At 45.6% G+C, this 12,560-nt stretch overlaps 1 protein-coding gene across 1 annotated transcript in view; it reads left to right on the forward strand.

Annotated features, from left to right (window-relative positions):
- LOC126094769 (myrosinase 1-like) overlaps positions 1-12,560 on the forward strand; it is a 122,383-nt gene that overhangs the window by 46,017 nt on the left and 63,806 nt on the right. Inside the window, exon 5 of the mRNA XM_049909320.1 lies at positions 9,733-9,913. Within this exon, the coding sequence (XP_049765277.1) occupies positions 9,733-9,913 (181 nt within the window). The remainder of the gene's footprint in view (positions 1-9,732; positions 9,914-12,560) is intronic.

Here is a 12,560-nt window from a genome sequence, read left to right on the forward strand (position 1 = left end):
GGTAAAATAGTCCCCCATTCGGATCTCCGAGCGGGGACTACTCAAGAGGATGTCGTTAAGCGTGGAATGTCAGATCACTTAATCGGGCAGGTAGGTTAGAAAATTTAAAAAGGGAAAGGGATAGGTTAAAGTTAGATATAGTGGGAATTAGTGAAGTTCGGTGGCAGGAGGAACAAGACTTTTGGTCAGGCGAATACAGGGTTATAAATACATAGTCAAATAGGGGTAATGCAGGAGTAGGTTTAATAATGAATAAAAAAATAGGAATGGGCGTAAGCTACTACAAACAGCATAGTGAACGCATTATTGTGGCCAAGATAGACACGAAGCCCACGCCTACTACAGTAGTACAAGTTTATATGCCAACTAGCTCTGCAGATGACGAAGAAATTGAAGAAATGTATGATGAAATAAAAGAAATTATTCAGATAGTGAAGGGAGATGAAAATTTAATAGTTATGGGTGACGAATTCGGTAGTAGGAAAAGGGAGAGAAGGAAACGTAGAAGGTGAATATGGATTGGGGGTAAGAAATGAAAGAGGAAGCCGCCTGGTAGAATTTTGCACAGAGCACAACTTAATCATAGGTAACACTTGGTTCAAGAATCATAAAAGAAGATTGTATACATGGAAGAATCCTGGAGATACTAAAAGGTATCAGATAGATTATATAATGCTAAGACAGAGATTTAGGAACCAGGTTTTAAATTGTAAGACATTTTCAGGGGCAGATGTGGACTCTGACCACAATCTATTGGTTATGAACTGTAGATTAAAACTGAAGAAACTGCAAAAAGGTGGGAATTTAAGGAGATGGGACCTGGATAAACAGACTAAACCAGAGGTTGTACAGAGTTTCAGGGAGAGCGTAAGGGAACAAATGGCAGGAATGGGGGAAAGAAATACAGTAGAAGAAAAATGGGTAGCTTTGAGGGATGAAGTAGTGAAGGCAGCAGAGGATCAAGTAAGTAAAAAGACGAGGGCTAGTAGAAATCCTTGGGTAACAGAAGAAATATTGAATTTAATTAATGAAAGGAGAAAATATAAAAATGCAGTAAATGAAACAGTCAAAAAGGAATACAAACGTCTCAAAAATGAGACCGACAGGAAGTGCAAAATGGCTAGTCAGGGATGGCTAGAGGATAAATGTAAGGATGTAGAGGCTTATCTCACTAGGGGTAAGATAGATACTGACTACAGGAAAATTAAAGAGACCTTTGGAGAAAAGAGAACCACTTATATGAATATCAAGAGCTCAGATAAAAACCCAATTCTAAGCAAAGAAGGGAAAGCAGAAAGGTGGATGGAGTATATAGAGGGTCTATACAAGGGCGATGTACTTGAGGACAATATTATGGAAATGGAAGAGGATGTAGATGAAGATGAAATGGGAGATATGATACTGCGTGAAGAGTTTGACAGAGTACTGAAAGACCTGAGTCGAAACAAGGCCCCGGGAGTAGACAACATTCCATTAGAACTACTGACGGCCTTGGGAGAGCCAGTCATGACAAAATTCTACCATCTGGTGAGGAAGATGTATGAGACAGGCGAAATACCCTCAGACTTCAAGAAGAATATAATAATTCCAATCCCAAAGAAAGCAGGTGTTGATAGATGTGAAATTACCGAACTATCAGTTTAATAAGTCACGGCTGCAAAATACTAACGCGAATTCTTTACAGACGAATGGAAAAACTAGTAGAAGCCGACCTTGGGGAAGATCAGTTTGGATTCCATAGAAATACTGGAACACGTGAGGCAATACTGACCCTACGGCTTATCTTAGAGGCTGGATTAAGGAAAGGCAAACCTACGATTCTAGCATTTGTAGAGTTAGAGAAAGCTTTTGACAATGTTGACTGGAATACTCTCTTTCAAATTCTGAAGGTGGCAGGGGTAAAATATAGGGAGCGAAAGGCCATTTACAATTTGTATAGAAACCAAATGGCAGTTATAAGAGTTGAGGGGCATGAAAGGGAATCAGTGGTTGGGAAGAAAGTGAGACAGGGTTGTAGCCTCTCCCTGATGTTATTCAATCTGTATATTGAGCAAGCAGTGAAGGAAACAAAAGAAAAATTTGGAGTAGGTATTAAAATCCATGGAGAAGAAATAAAAACTTTGAGGTTCACCGATGACATTGTAATTCTGTCAGAGACAGCAAAGGACTTGGAAGAGCAGTTGAACGGAATGGATAGTGTCTTGAAGCGAGGATATAAGATGAACATCAACAAAAGCAAAACGAGGATAATGCAATGTAGTCTAATTAAGTCGGGTGATGTTGAGGGTATTAGATTAGGAAATGAGACACTGAAATTAGTAAAGGAGTTTTGCTATTTGGGGAGCAAAATAAGTGATGATGGTCGAAGTAGAGAGGATATGAAATGTAGGCTGGCAATGGCAAGGAAAGCGTTTCTGAAGAAGAGAAATTTGTCAACATCGATTATAGATTTATGTTTCAGGAAGTTCTTTCTGAAAGTATTTGTATGGAGGGTAGCTATGTATGGAAGTGAAACATGGAAGATAAACAGTTTAGACAAAAAGAGAATAGAAGCTTTCGAAATGTGGTGCTACAGAAGAATGCTGAAGATTAGATGGGTAGATCACATAACTAATGAGGAGGTGTTGAATAGGATTGGGGAGAAGAGAAGTTTGTGGGACAACTTGACTAGAAGAAGGGTTCGTTTGGTAGGACATGTTCTGAGGCATCAAGGGATCACCAATTTAGTATTGGAGGGCAGCGTGGAGGGTAAAAATCGTAGAGGGAGACCAAGAGATGAATACACCAAGCAGATTCAGAAGGATGTAGGTTGCAGTAGGTACAGGGAGATGAAGCAGCTTGCACAGGATAGAGTAGCATGGAGAACTGCATCAAACCACAACAACAACAACAACATCTCGTCATTCCTTAGTACTTTTGTATCCCACTTCTTTGGATATTGATTCTTCCTGTCTGATCTCTTAAACTTCAGCTTGCTCTTCACCACTACTACCTTGTGATCTGAGTCTATATCTGCTCCTGGGAACGCCTTCCAATCCTTATCACCCGGTCTTTTCCAATGTATCTTCTCCTCTTGTGATTCTTGTACAGATTATTCGCTTTTACTAGCTGAAATTTATTACAGAACTCGATTATTCTTTCTCCTCTCTCATTCCTAGTCCCAATCCCATATTCCTGCAACCTTTCCTTCTGCTCCTTCACTTACAACTGCATTCCATTCCCCATGACTATTAGATTTTCATCTCCCGTTACGTACTGTATTACCCTTTCAGTATCCTCATATACTTTTTCTATCTCTTCATCTTCAGCTTGAGACGTCGGCATATATACCTGTACTATCGTTCTCGGTTTCGGTTTGCTGTCCATACTGATAAGAACAATCCTATCACTGAACTGTTCACAGTAACATTCTGTTTGCCCTACCTTGCTATTCATAACGAATTCTACTCCCGTTATACCATTTGCTGTTGCTGTTGATATTATCCTATACTCATCTGACCAGAAATCCTTGTCTTTTTTCCATTTCATTTCATTGATCCCTACTATATCCAGATTGAGCATTTCCATTTCCCTTTCCAGATTTTCTAGCTTGCCTACTACGTTCAAGCTTCTGAAATTTCACACCCCGACTCGTAAAACGTTATCCTTTCGTTGGTTATTCAATCTTTCTCAAATGGTCACCTCCCCTTTGGCAGTCCCCTCTCGGGGTTGCGAACGGGGGACTATTGGGGAATCTTTTGCCAATGGAGAGATCACCATGACATTTTTTCAGTTACAGGCCACATGTCCTGTGGATAATCGTTATGTGTCTGTGGGGTACCGCAAATAAACCCACTGTAATTTTTCGTGGCCGAATTTTGGGGAACAAATCGGTTTATACTTGGGTCTGTATGGCTGATCAGGCGTCACGCGGCCCGCTTGCCAGCAGGTGATTGTATATCGACGATGATATATCTATTGACAATGTGTTCTCTAGTATCATTCTTCTAAAATTGGCTCGTATGATTCAGCTTGCTGTATTACATTGTCCATTCATTTAGACAGTCACGTGGATGGGTCACAGTCGATTTATGTACCTCTGAAATCGATAATACATTGCACATATTAATATGGTAAATAAAGACAGCTGACTAGAATATTTCTTAAGTATTTTATCATTTGGAATGTTTTGCAGATTGTTCTTGTGTCACAAGAAAGTGGCGAAATCTCAGCCTTCTATCATGTTTTTCCTCGAAGGAGCAATTGTTCGTAGTTTGTTGTCTAGTGGTCAGCGTCGCTGCCTCTAGGTCGCGAAGTCCCTGATTCGATTTCTGGTCGGGTAACACAATTTATTTGTTATACGTGAGTGCAGGATTTCTTGGCGAATTTCATATATGAAGTCTTCACGGGTTGTCAGTCGAGTAGCGTCGTCGTCTCGTAGCAACGTTTCGATGGAATACGTCTCCATTATCTTCAGGCGATGTGTCGGGATATCTGCTCCTGCTCTCATCTGTTACTTTCCCCTCTTTGGGGAACTGAGAGGGGGAGCTCTTGTAGCCTTTCGGCTTTTACTCCCCTGTGTACGTGTGTGTGTGATTATATCTGTAGTTTTTTTTTTGGTGTCTTTGAAATGTGATGACTGTTCTGTTTGTGTCTGGTATTTGCCTGAGGTTGGCGAGATGTTTGGTGTTATATGCGAAGGGGCAGGATTAGGGATTGGATATTTGGGATTTTCTCTTCGACTTAATCGTCGAAGATCGTCATGGGGCGCTTGTGCTTGTCGCGGGACATGTCATACCGACCTAGGGAGTGGATGAGGGAGTTTTCTGATCTGGAAGAACCCTCATAGAAGGCCCTTGCCAATCTTGAAAACGCTCTCTCAGGAGTGGGATTTCGGCTGCGGCGTGCAGATCATCTATGGGGAATCCAAGAGGTAAATGTAATGCCCTCCTGAGGGCGCGGTTCTGCAGACTCTGGAGTTTGTCCAGGTGCTGCTTTGCCGCGTATCCCCAGACAGGGCACGCATATTCCATTACTGGCCGGATCAGGGCCTGGTACACGTTTATTGCTACTGGGCAGGGAAGGGAGCTGGTTGAGTTCAGGATTGGGTATAGGATGGACATTCTGGCGCAGACCTTCTTGTGGACCTCGTTTATGTGGGGTTTCCAAGTAAGACGAGAGTCCAAGGTTACGCCAAGGTCCTTGGCGGTTCTGCGCCAGGGGAGTTGGGTTCCATTTAGGTGAAGATGGAGGGGGGGGGGACGTTGAGGAGGTTCGCGCCTTCCGAGCCTGCGGGTAATCAGCATAGTCTGTGCCTTTTCAGAGTTGATGGTGATGCGCTAGCGACAGGCCCAAGTTTCTGTGTCATCTAAAACCCTTTGTAGCCTACGGATGACCAGGTCGTTGTTTGAATTTCTCGTGTAGAAGGCTGTGTCGTCTGTGTACTGTGCAGTGTGCACCAGGGGGGCCGTTGGAGTGCCCACAGTGTACAGACTGTACAAAAGGGGCCCCAGGACCGATCCCTGTGGCACCCCAGCACGAATACGCCTTTTGAAGGAGGTGGCAGTTTCTACTTTGACGGAGAAAGTTCTATTCGTGAGATAGCTTTTGATCAGCTTAACTATGCTCCCAGGAAACCCTTGCATGTACAACTTGTAGAGTAGCCCTCTACGCCATACTGAGTCAAAGGCTTTGGCTACATCTAGTAGCACTATCCCGCAGTAGCCTGTGTGGTTGAAGCCCTCTGTGGCTGCTTCAACCACTCTCATGACCTGTTGTGGGGCAGAGTGGTTCTGCCGGAACCCAAATTGGAAATCCGGCAGAAGTTGCTCTCTGGTAATATGTTCCTGTATGGGTCTTAGCAGGAGGCGCTCATAGATCTTGCTGAGAGTTGGCAATAGGCTAATCGGCCTGTAGTGCTGCGAGAATAGAGGGTCTTTCCCTGGTTTGTGTATCACGACCACTTCCGCATGTTTCCAGCAAGCTGGGAACTCGCGGGATCGAGTAATCTCGTTGAGGACGTTCCTGAGGTGTGTGATCGCCGTGGGTGGGAGATTTTTGACTAACTGATTGGTGACACTGTCGTCTCCTGGTGCATTTTTGTGGGGAGGGACCTAATTACTTTTGCCACGTCCTCGGGGGCGAAAAGTATGGGTTCATCCTCTGTGTCCTCCTCAGCAAAGAGGACGACTGACCACCTCTTCGTGTTCTTCATCCTGGGGTTCTGCCGCTTGAAACTGCTTCTCGAAGGAGTCGGCAAGGGCGTTGTCCTTCTCAGCATGTCTGTAAACCAGACCCCGCTCGCCGTGCAGTGGCGGCATCCGAGCGCGTCTTTTTGTGAACTGTTTGGTTGGTTGCCATAGTGTATGATCGTCTACTTTGAGAGCTGTGAGACGGTTTTGCCATTGCTGGATTCTGTGCTCATTGAGTGCTACCTTCAGTTCTCTCTGTAGACGATTGAGCAGCCTCCTGGTGGCCTGATTTCTGGTGATCTTCCACTCTTATTGCCACTCTGTTCTTATGTCGGAGCTAGCAAGTGTTTCGGAAGTTGTATTTGCGGCGGTAGACCATCCCTTTGTGGAAGGGTGGCCTCTTCCGCTGCCTGCAAGATGATACCTGTTAAGTCTTGTAGCGCTTGTTCTACTGTTTCGGCAGTAGGTGGCGGAGTGCGAGCGATACCAGAGGCGGCAGTTTCTCGGTATCGCTCCCAGTCTGTACGTTTGTAAGACTGGTACCGTGGGAGTGCTACCCATTCTCCCACATCGACCTCTAGGATCACTGGGGTGTGGTCGGAGGACATTCTGTTGTTTGTCCTTGCGGCCACAAACTCTGCGATCCTTCTAGTGAGAGCTATGTCGAACACGTCGGGCCTGCCTCCATTTTTTGGAAACTGTGTGGGCTCTACCGGACCCCATGTTTCGAAGTGGTGGATGCGCGCCAATTGTTGCAATTTGGCGCCTGCTCTTGAGGTTACTCTAGAATTCCAATCAGGGTGTTTGGCATTGAAGTCGCCCCCTATTATGAGTTTGCCTTTAATTTGCCCTAGAGCAGCTATGTCTCCCTCTTCTATCTGGTCTTGTGGGGGTCGGTAAATTGCAACAATTGTTAGGGGTCCGGTGGCAGTGGTTACTTCCACCGCCACTGCTTCGATTTTGTTGGTAGCTGCTAAGAATACCTGGTGGTGGGGGATCCCTCTTTTTACGTATATGGCCACTCCTCCGCCTTGGGTTGGCCTGTCTTTACGCCAGCTAATGTAGTTGGAAACTGTCGCTTTTATTCCCGGTTTTAGGTGGGTTTCCCCCATCATGCATATGTCGATGGACAGCTCCTTCATGAGTTCTCTGAACTGAACATTGTCAGGCCTTGGATATTTGGTCTTCTATTCATGATGGGGTTTTGAAACTACTGAGGAAGTCGCAGAGGGGAGCGACTGCTGGACTACTGCCTGAAGGGCAATGAGGATCTGTGTGTTCTGCTTCTGGGCTTCCCTGAATTCCATCATCATTTCCATGACGAGGTTCATGGTCTGCACCATTATGCCTAACAACTGATCTATGGGGGGGGGGGGGGGAGGGACTGTGTGTGGGGTTCCCTAGAGCTTTCTCTGTCATGGTAGACCTGGTCGTTGTTAGTGTGTGTTTGCTGGTGTTGTTCTTGTGATGGCTTCTGGTGTTGTGGTGATTGGACCACACTTTCATAGCTTCTCGGAGGAGAAACCACTTCCGCATAAGTTGCCCTTGGTGTGTCTGGCCTTAGTTTTACCCAGGCCTTGTCTGTGTGTGTTGTCGTGTTTTGTTTTCTTGTGTGTCTGGATGGGATCGTGGTGCTTTGTTTGCGTGTCTGGGGGGCGCCCTTTGCCTGCTGTGTGTGTCGTTTATGGACCTCATAACCTTGGTAACCCGCTACGTGGTTTTTACCACACACTGCGCACATTATTTGTTGGTCTGTGTGTGTAGTGTGCATGTCCTTGTGTCGTGGGCCTCGGCGCACTTTCTGCATCTTATTGGCATGGTGCAGTAGGCGGTGATGTGGTTTAGGCCCTGACACATGAAGCACTGCACCATCTTGTTTCTACAGCGCAGTGGTTCAGTGGTGACAGGCACAGCCAGGACCGTTTTTATCTCCCTTTTGTTTTGGGGGATGCCAGGGAGTGTGATCTGATATAGTGGCCACTTGCTGTTTACGTTGCGCATCTGCTGGACCGCCTTGACGACGTTCCCCTGGGCAGTCAAGTCTGATTTGATTGCCTGGGGGGACAGTCGTCTTGGGAGGTCTCTTATTACTATATTTTTGTTGCGTGTTTTTGTTGTGGGGAACGTGTAATGGGGTATGTTTTTGTTATTGAAAAGTGTCTTGATGTGGTGTAGTTTTCTAGTGTATGTACTGTAATTTTTATTTTGTCTGCACCGGCAGGTTTTGCCTGGAAGCTGCCTCCCCTGATTTCTGTTTTCAGTAACTCGAAGAGCTCCTCGTAATTCTGAGAAAACTCAGCGACAATCGGGGGGAGGTGGGGGGTGACTTGATTCTGTGTTTGTAATTCTGTTGTGTTGTTTTGTGTTGTCTCTGGCTCATCAGCCACCGCCTGACATCTGTTTGGGGTGGGTTCCACTCTCAGGGCCGCCGGAAGCCTCGGCTGGCGAAAGGTTTTCTTCGTCAGCACGAAACCATCCGAGTCCTGCCCGGTTACGTGGTTCCCTTCCAGTGCAGTTGTTTCCTGGTCCCCTCCCAGGGCGACGACAGGTGCTGCCGGGGGCGCAGGTTCCTCACAGGGTGATGGAGTGGTTGGGGTGGGGGTGGTGGAATGCTTCTTTCCCTTGGAGTGCTTCTCCTTCCTGTCATTCCTTGCACGCCGCTGTTTGGATGTGGTGGACTTGTGTGTGTGTGTGTGTGTGGGGGGGGGGATTTAAGGTATTTGGAACGGGTGGAAGGCTGAGACGAGGGGTTGGGTTTGGGGAGGATTTTGGTCGGCAGACGGGTCGTCTGCTTGCCATTATTCAGAAATGCAATATAGTCTGGAAGTGTGTCGGTGGCGTTGGCAAGCAGGAGCGGACTTAGGACGAGGGGAGGAGGGGCGGGATCGCAGGTACTGACCATGTATTTTGTTGTCGGCGTAAGTAAATACCGTCGGTCGCGGGCTGATATCTCTGCCAGGCCGCTGTCCGCTTCCCCTCCGCCGGCCAATCACGCGCCCGCGAAATCGCCCGATGCGCCTGGAGCGACCGGTGATGATGGTGGTGGTGGTGGGGGGAACGCGTGTGCGGGGTTCGGGTCCCGACGTCCGTCTCTGTCTGCTCCGTCTGTGGCCCGTGGTGGAACGGAACGTTCTTCTCTGATTTTCCTGATTGCAGGCTCCCAGGCTGTGCTGAGACGGTAGCTACTGTCGCGGTTGATTAGGTTCTGTGTAACCGTATTTCTATGGACTCTTTGGTAACTGAGTCCCAAAATCCGTTTGTACTGCATATTTTCTTTGTGTCCTCGAAATCGAAGGTGTGTTTCTCGTCAATACTATGTTCCGCCACTGCGGATTGTCGTACATTTTATGTGCTTGGGGACTGGGTGTTTGTGTTGTTTGTGTTATCCTAATCATATCATGCTATCCTCATCGATGCACAAGTCGTCGAAGTGGCGTCATATAGAAAGGCTTGCACCAGGCTGCCGAACGACCGTAGTACGGTCCTATACGATCTCGTCATTTCATTTCGAGGAGAACTAGAAGCTAGCTGTTGTCTATGTTTTTGGTCTCTTGCACCACAGGTGAAGTGGTGGATCACGTTCAACGAACCGAAAGAGGTGACCCGGGGCTACGGTGAGAACGACAAGGCACCGCGCATCAACACCCATGGCATCGGCGAGTACCTGTCGGCGCACACCATCCTGCTTGCGCACGCCAGGACCTACCACATGTACGATGAGGAGTTCCGTGCCACGCAACAAGGTAATTATAGTGTGCGTTAAATTAAATGGCATCTGACTTTTAAGATCCGAAGATACGAAATTGTCGCAACAAGTAGAACTCGAGTGAAATACACCAAGAGGTAATTAATGTAGAGTAATGAAATTTTGGGAATGCATTTGTTCAGGTGACATATTTAATGGATTACCTTGCAAGATCACAGGTAAATGTACGCGCAGGAAAAGGCATTGCAAATGTGAAACTATGGTAGTTTAATAACCGGTGTAACCGCCAGAATGTTGACTGCAAACATGCTAACGCGCAAGCAGTGTGTCGTACAGGCGCCGGGTGTCAGTTTGTGGGGTGGAGTTCCATGCCTGGTCGGTGAATACAGGGACAGTTAATGCGGCTTGTGGATGATCTCGCTATAGTTATGTCCGACAATGTCCCATATGTGCTCTGTTGGAGACAGATCTTGACAGGGAGCAGTCCAAGCTACACTCTGTAGAGCATGTTAGACTACGACAGCGGTATGTGGGCGAGCGTTATCGTGTTGGAAAACACTCCCTGGGAAACCGTTCATGAATGGCAGCACAACAGGTCGAATCAACAGACTGACGTACAAATTTGCAGTCAGGACGTATGTGATAACCACGAGAGAGCTCCTGCCGGCATACAAAATCGTAGCCCAAATCATAACTCCACGTGTAGGTCCAGTTTGTCTAGACGGAAGACAGATTGTTTGCATGTACTCAACTGGCGTTCTTCTAACCAATATACGGCCATCACTAGCACCGAGCCAGAACTAGCTTTCATCAGAAAACACAACGGATATACACTCTGCTCTCAAATGAGATCTCGCTTGACGTCACTGAAGTCGCAAGTGGCGGTGGTTTGGGGTCAGCGGAATGTTCATTACAGAGCATCCGACTCGGATCTGTCCTTGAAGTAGCCGAATTGTAACGGTTCGTTCTGTCACTTTGGTGCTGACTGCTGCTCGAATTATTGCTGCAGATGCAGTATTATGTGCAACAGCCATACGCTGGTAATTATATAATTATATTATAGTTTTAATCAGCCTATCCTTTTGGGCTGTCGTGTACTTATCAACGGCAATGTTCTCAACATTCAAACATGTTGATTACCTTGTACTAATTCGTTTCTGATCTGTGTTAACGGAATTTCTAAACAAAGGGATGTGTTTCAGCGCTCAAGATTTACGATATTACTGTTGAAAATTTTGATGATTGCTATTTTTAGGTCAGACTATTCTTTCACACTAATGTTAAGATGTTTTCGGAAATATGTGAAAATTCCTATTTCTTCCAAAATGTTTACCAGATTGCCGTTTCCGTCAGCGCGTAGCTTAGGAATGCTAGGCGACTCAGGGGCAAGTACGCACACTGGCTAATCGTCTGACTCTGTCAGGTTGTGGCTAGCACAGTGATAGGTGCAGACCTGATCCTCTGACGTCACAATCCAAGAGGACGGCAAGTGACAGCACTCTTACCTACCCCATGACAAGCCACGCTTTCCCCATCTTCTTTTCCTTCCTCTCTCCAGTTAACAACAGCGTAGTATTAAAATGAACATTTTATCACAGTGTAGTATAAATAGCTCGCATCAAAATGAAACCCCCAGTCACAAGGCAGTCGCAGAGAAGCCATACTGACAATGCTTAAAAGTATTCGAAAGATCTAAAACTGTATAATTTCCATGTCTAAAATACGTCAGTTGAACACACACACACACACACACACACACACACACACACACACACACACACACAGCCATCAAAATGGTGCCTGAAACATGTTCACGAACTCTCAAATTAAGTACTCAAGCACTATTTTTGTCTCTAAATAGTTATAAAACATATGTAGCTAAGAAATAACATTTTTCGGGCCTACGCTTTGTAAATCAAATACTTCAAATTTAAATTTTTCTATAATGTGTGTCAAGGGTTTCAATGTTAATTCAATGACTAAAGTGTCTGCAGAAATACATCAACAACAAAAAATGCAATGTTTATGTTAAGTGGCACAATTTTATTTTCCATCTACTCTCATATCCGTCAAATTGCTGCCTAAAACATAATTGTGAACTCTCAGATGAAGTGCCCCAATGCTATTTTCATGCCTGAGTTCTTAAAAAAAAGATACACACACAAGTGAATGAAAAATATTACCCTAAGCAGGTAACTTTTTGGCATGCACTTTGTATCAGGACCAGTGGGTCTTCAAACTAAATATTTTCACATCTAAGTAGTTCTGTGTTGCTTGTCAAGTGTTATAATGGTGTTACCATGGCTGAAATACGAAAAGGATGTCAAAATTTCAGTTTGAGGCAATGTTAATCGTGGTTCGTAGAACAAGCTGACATCATCTGATGGTTTTAAAATTTTTACCGCAAAGTTTCACGTTAGGAAGCAACAGAAAAATACAGCGATAATACTTTTAATTAAAAATGTAAATGTCGTGTGATAACAGTTATTGTTTTACTACAAAAGAGTCAGGATTACTCAAGCTTTTGTACAATAGCCGGCCGAAGTAGCCGCGCGGTTCTGGCGCTGCAGTCTGGAACCGCGAGACCGCTACGGTCGCAGGTTCGAATCCTGCCTCGGGCATGGATGTTTGTGATGTCCTTAGGTTAGTTAGGTTTAACTAGTTCTAAGTTCTAGGGGACTAAT

Source organism: Schistocerca cancellata, chromosome 8 (genome assembly GCF_023864275.1).
Source record: "Schistocerca cancellata isolate TAMUIC-IGC-003103 chromosome 8, iqSchCanc2.1, whole genome shotgun sequence".
NCBI lineage: Eukaryota > Metazoa > Arthropoda > Insecta > Orthoptera > Acrididae > Schistocerca > Schistocerca cancellata.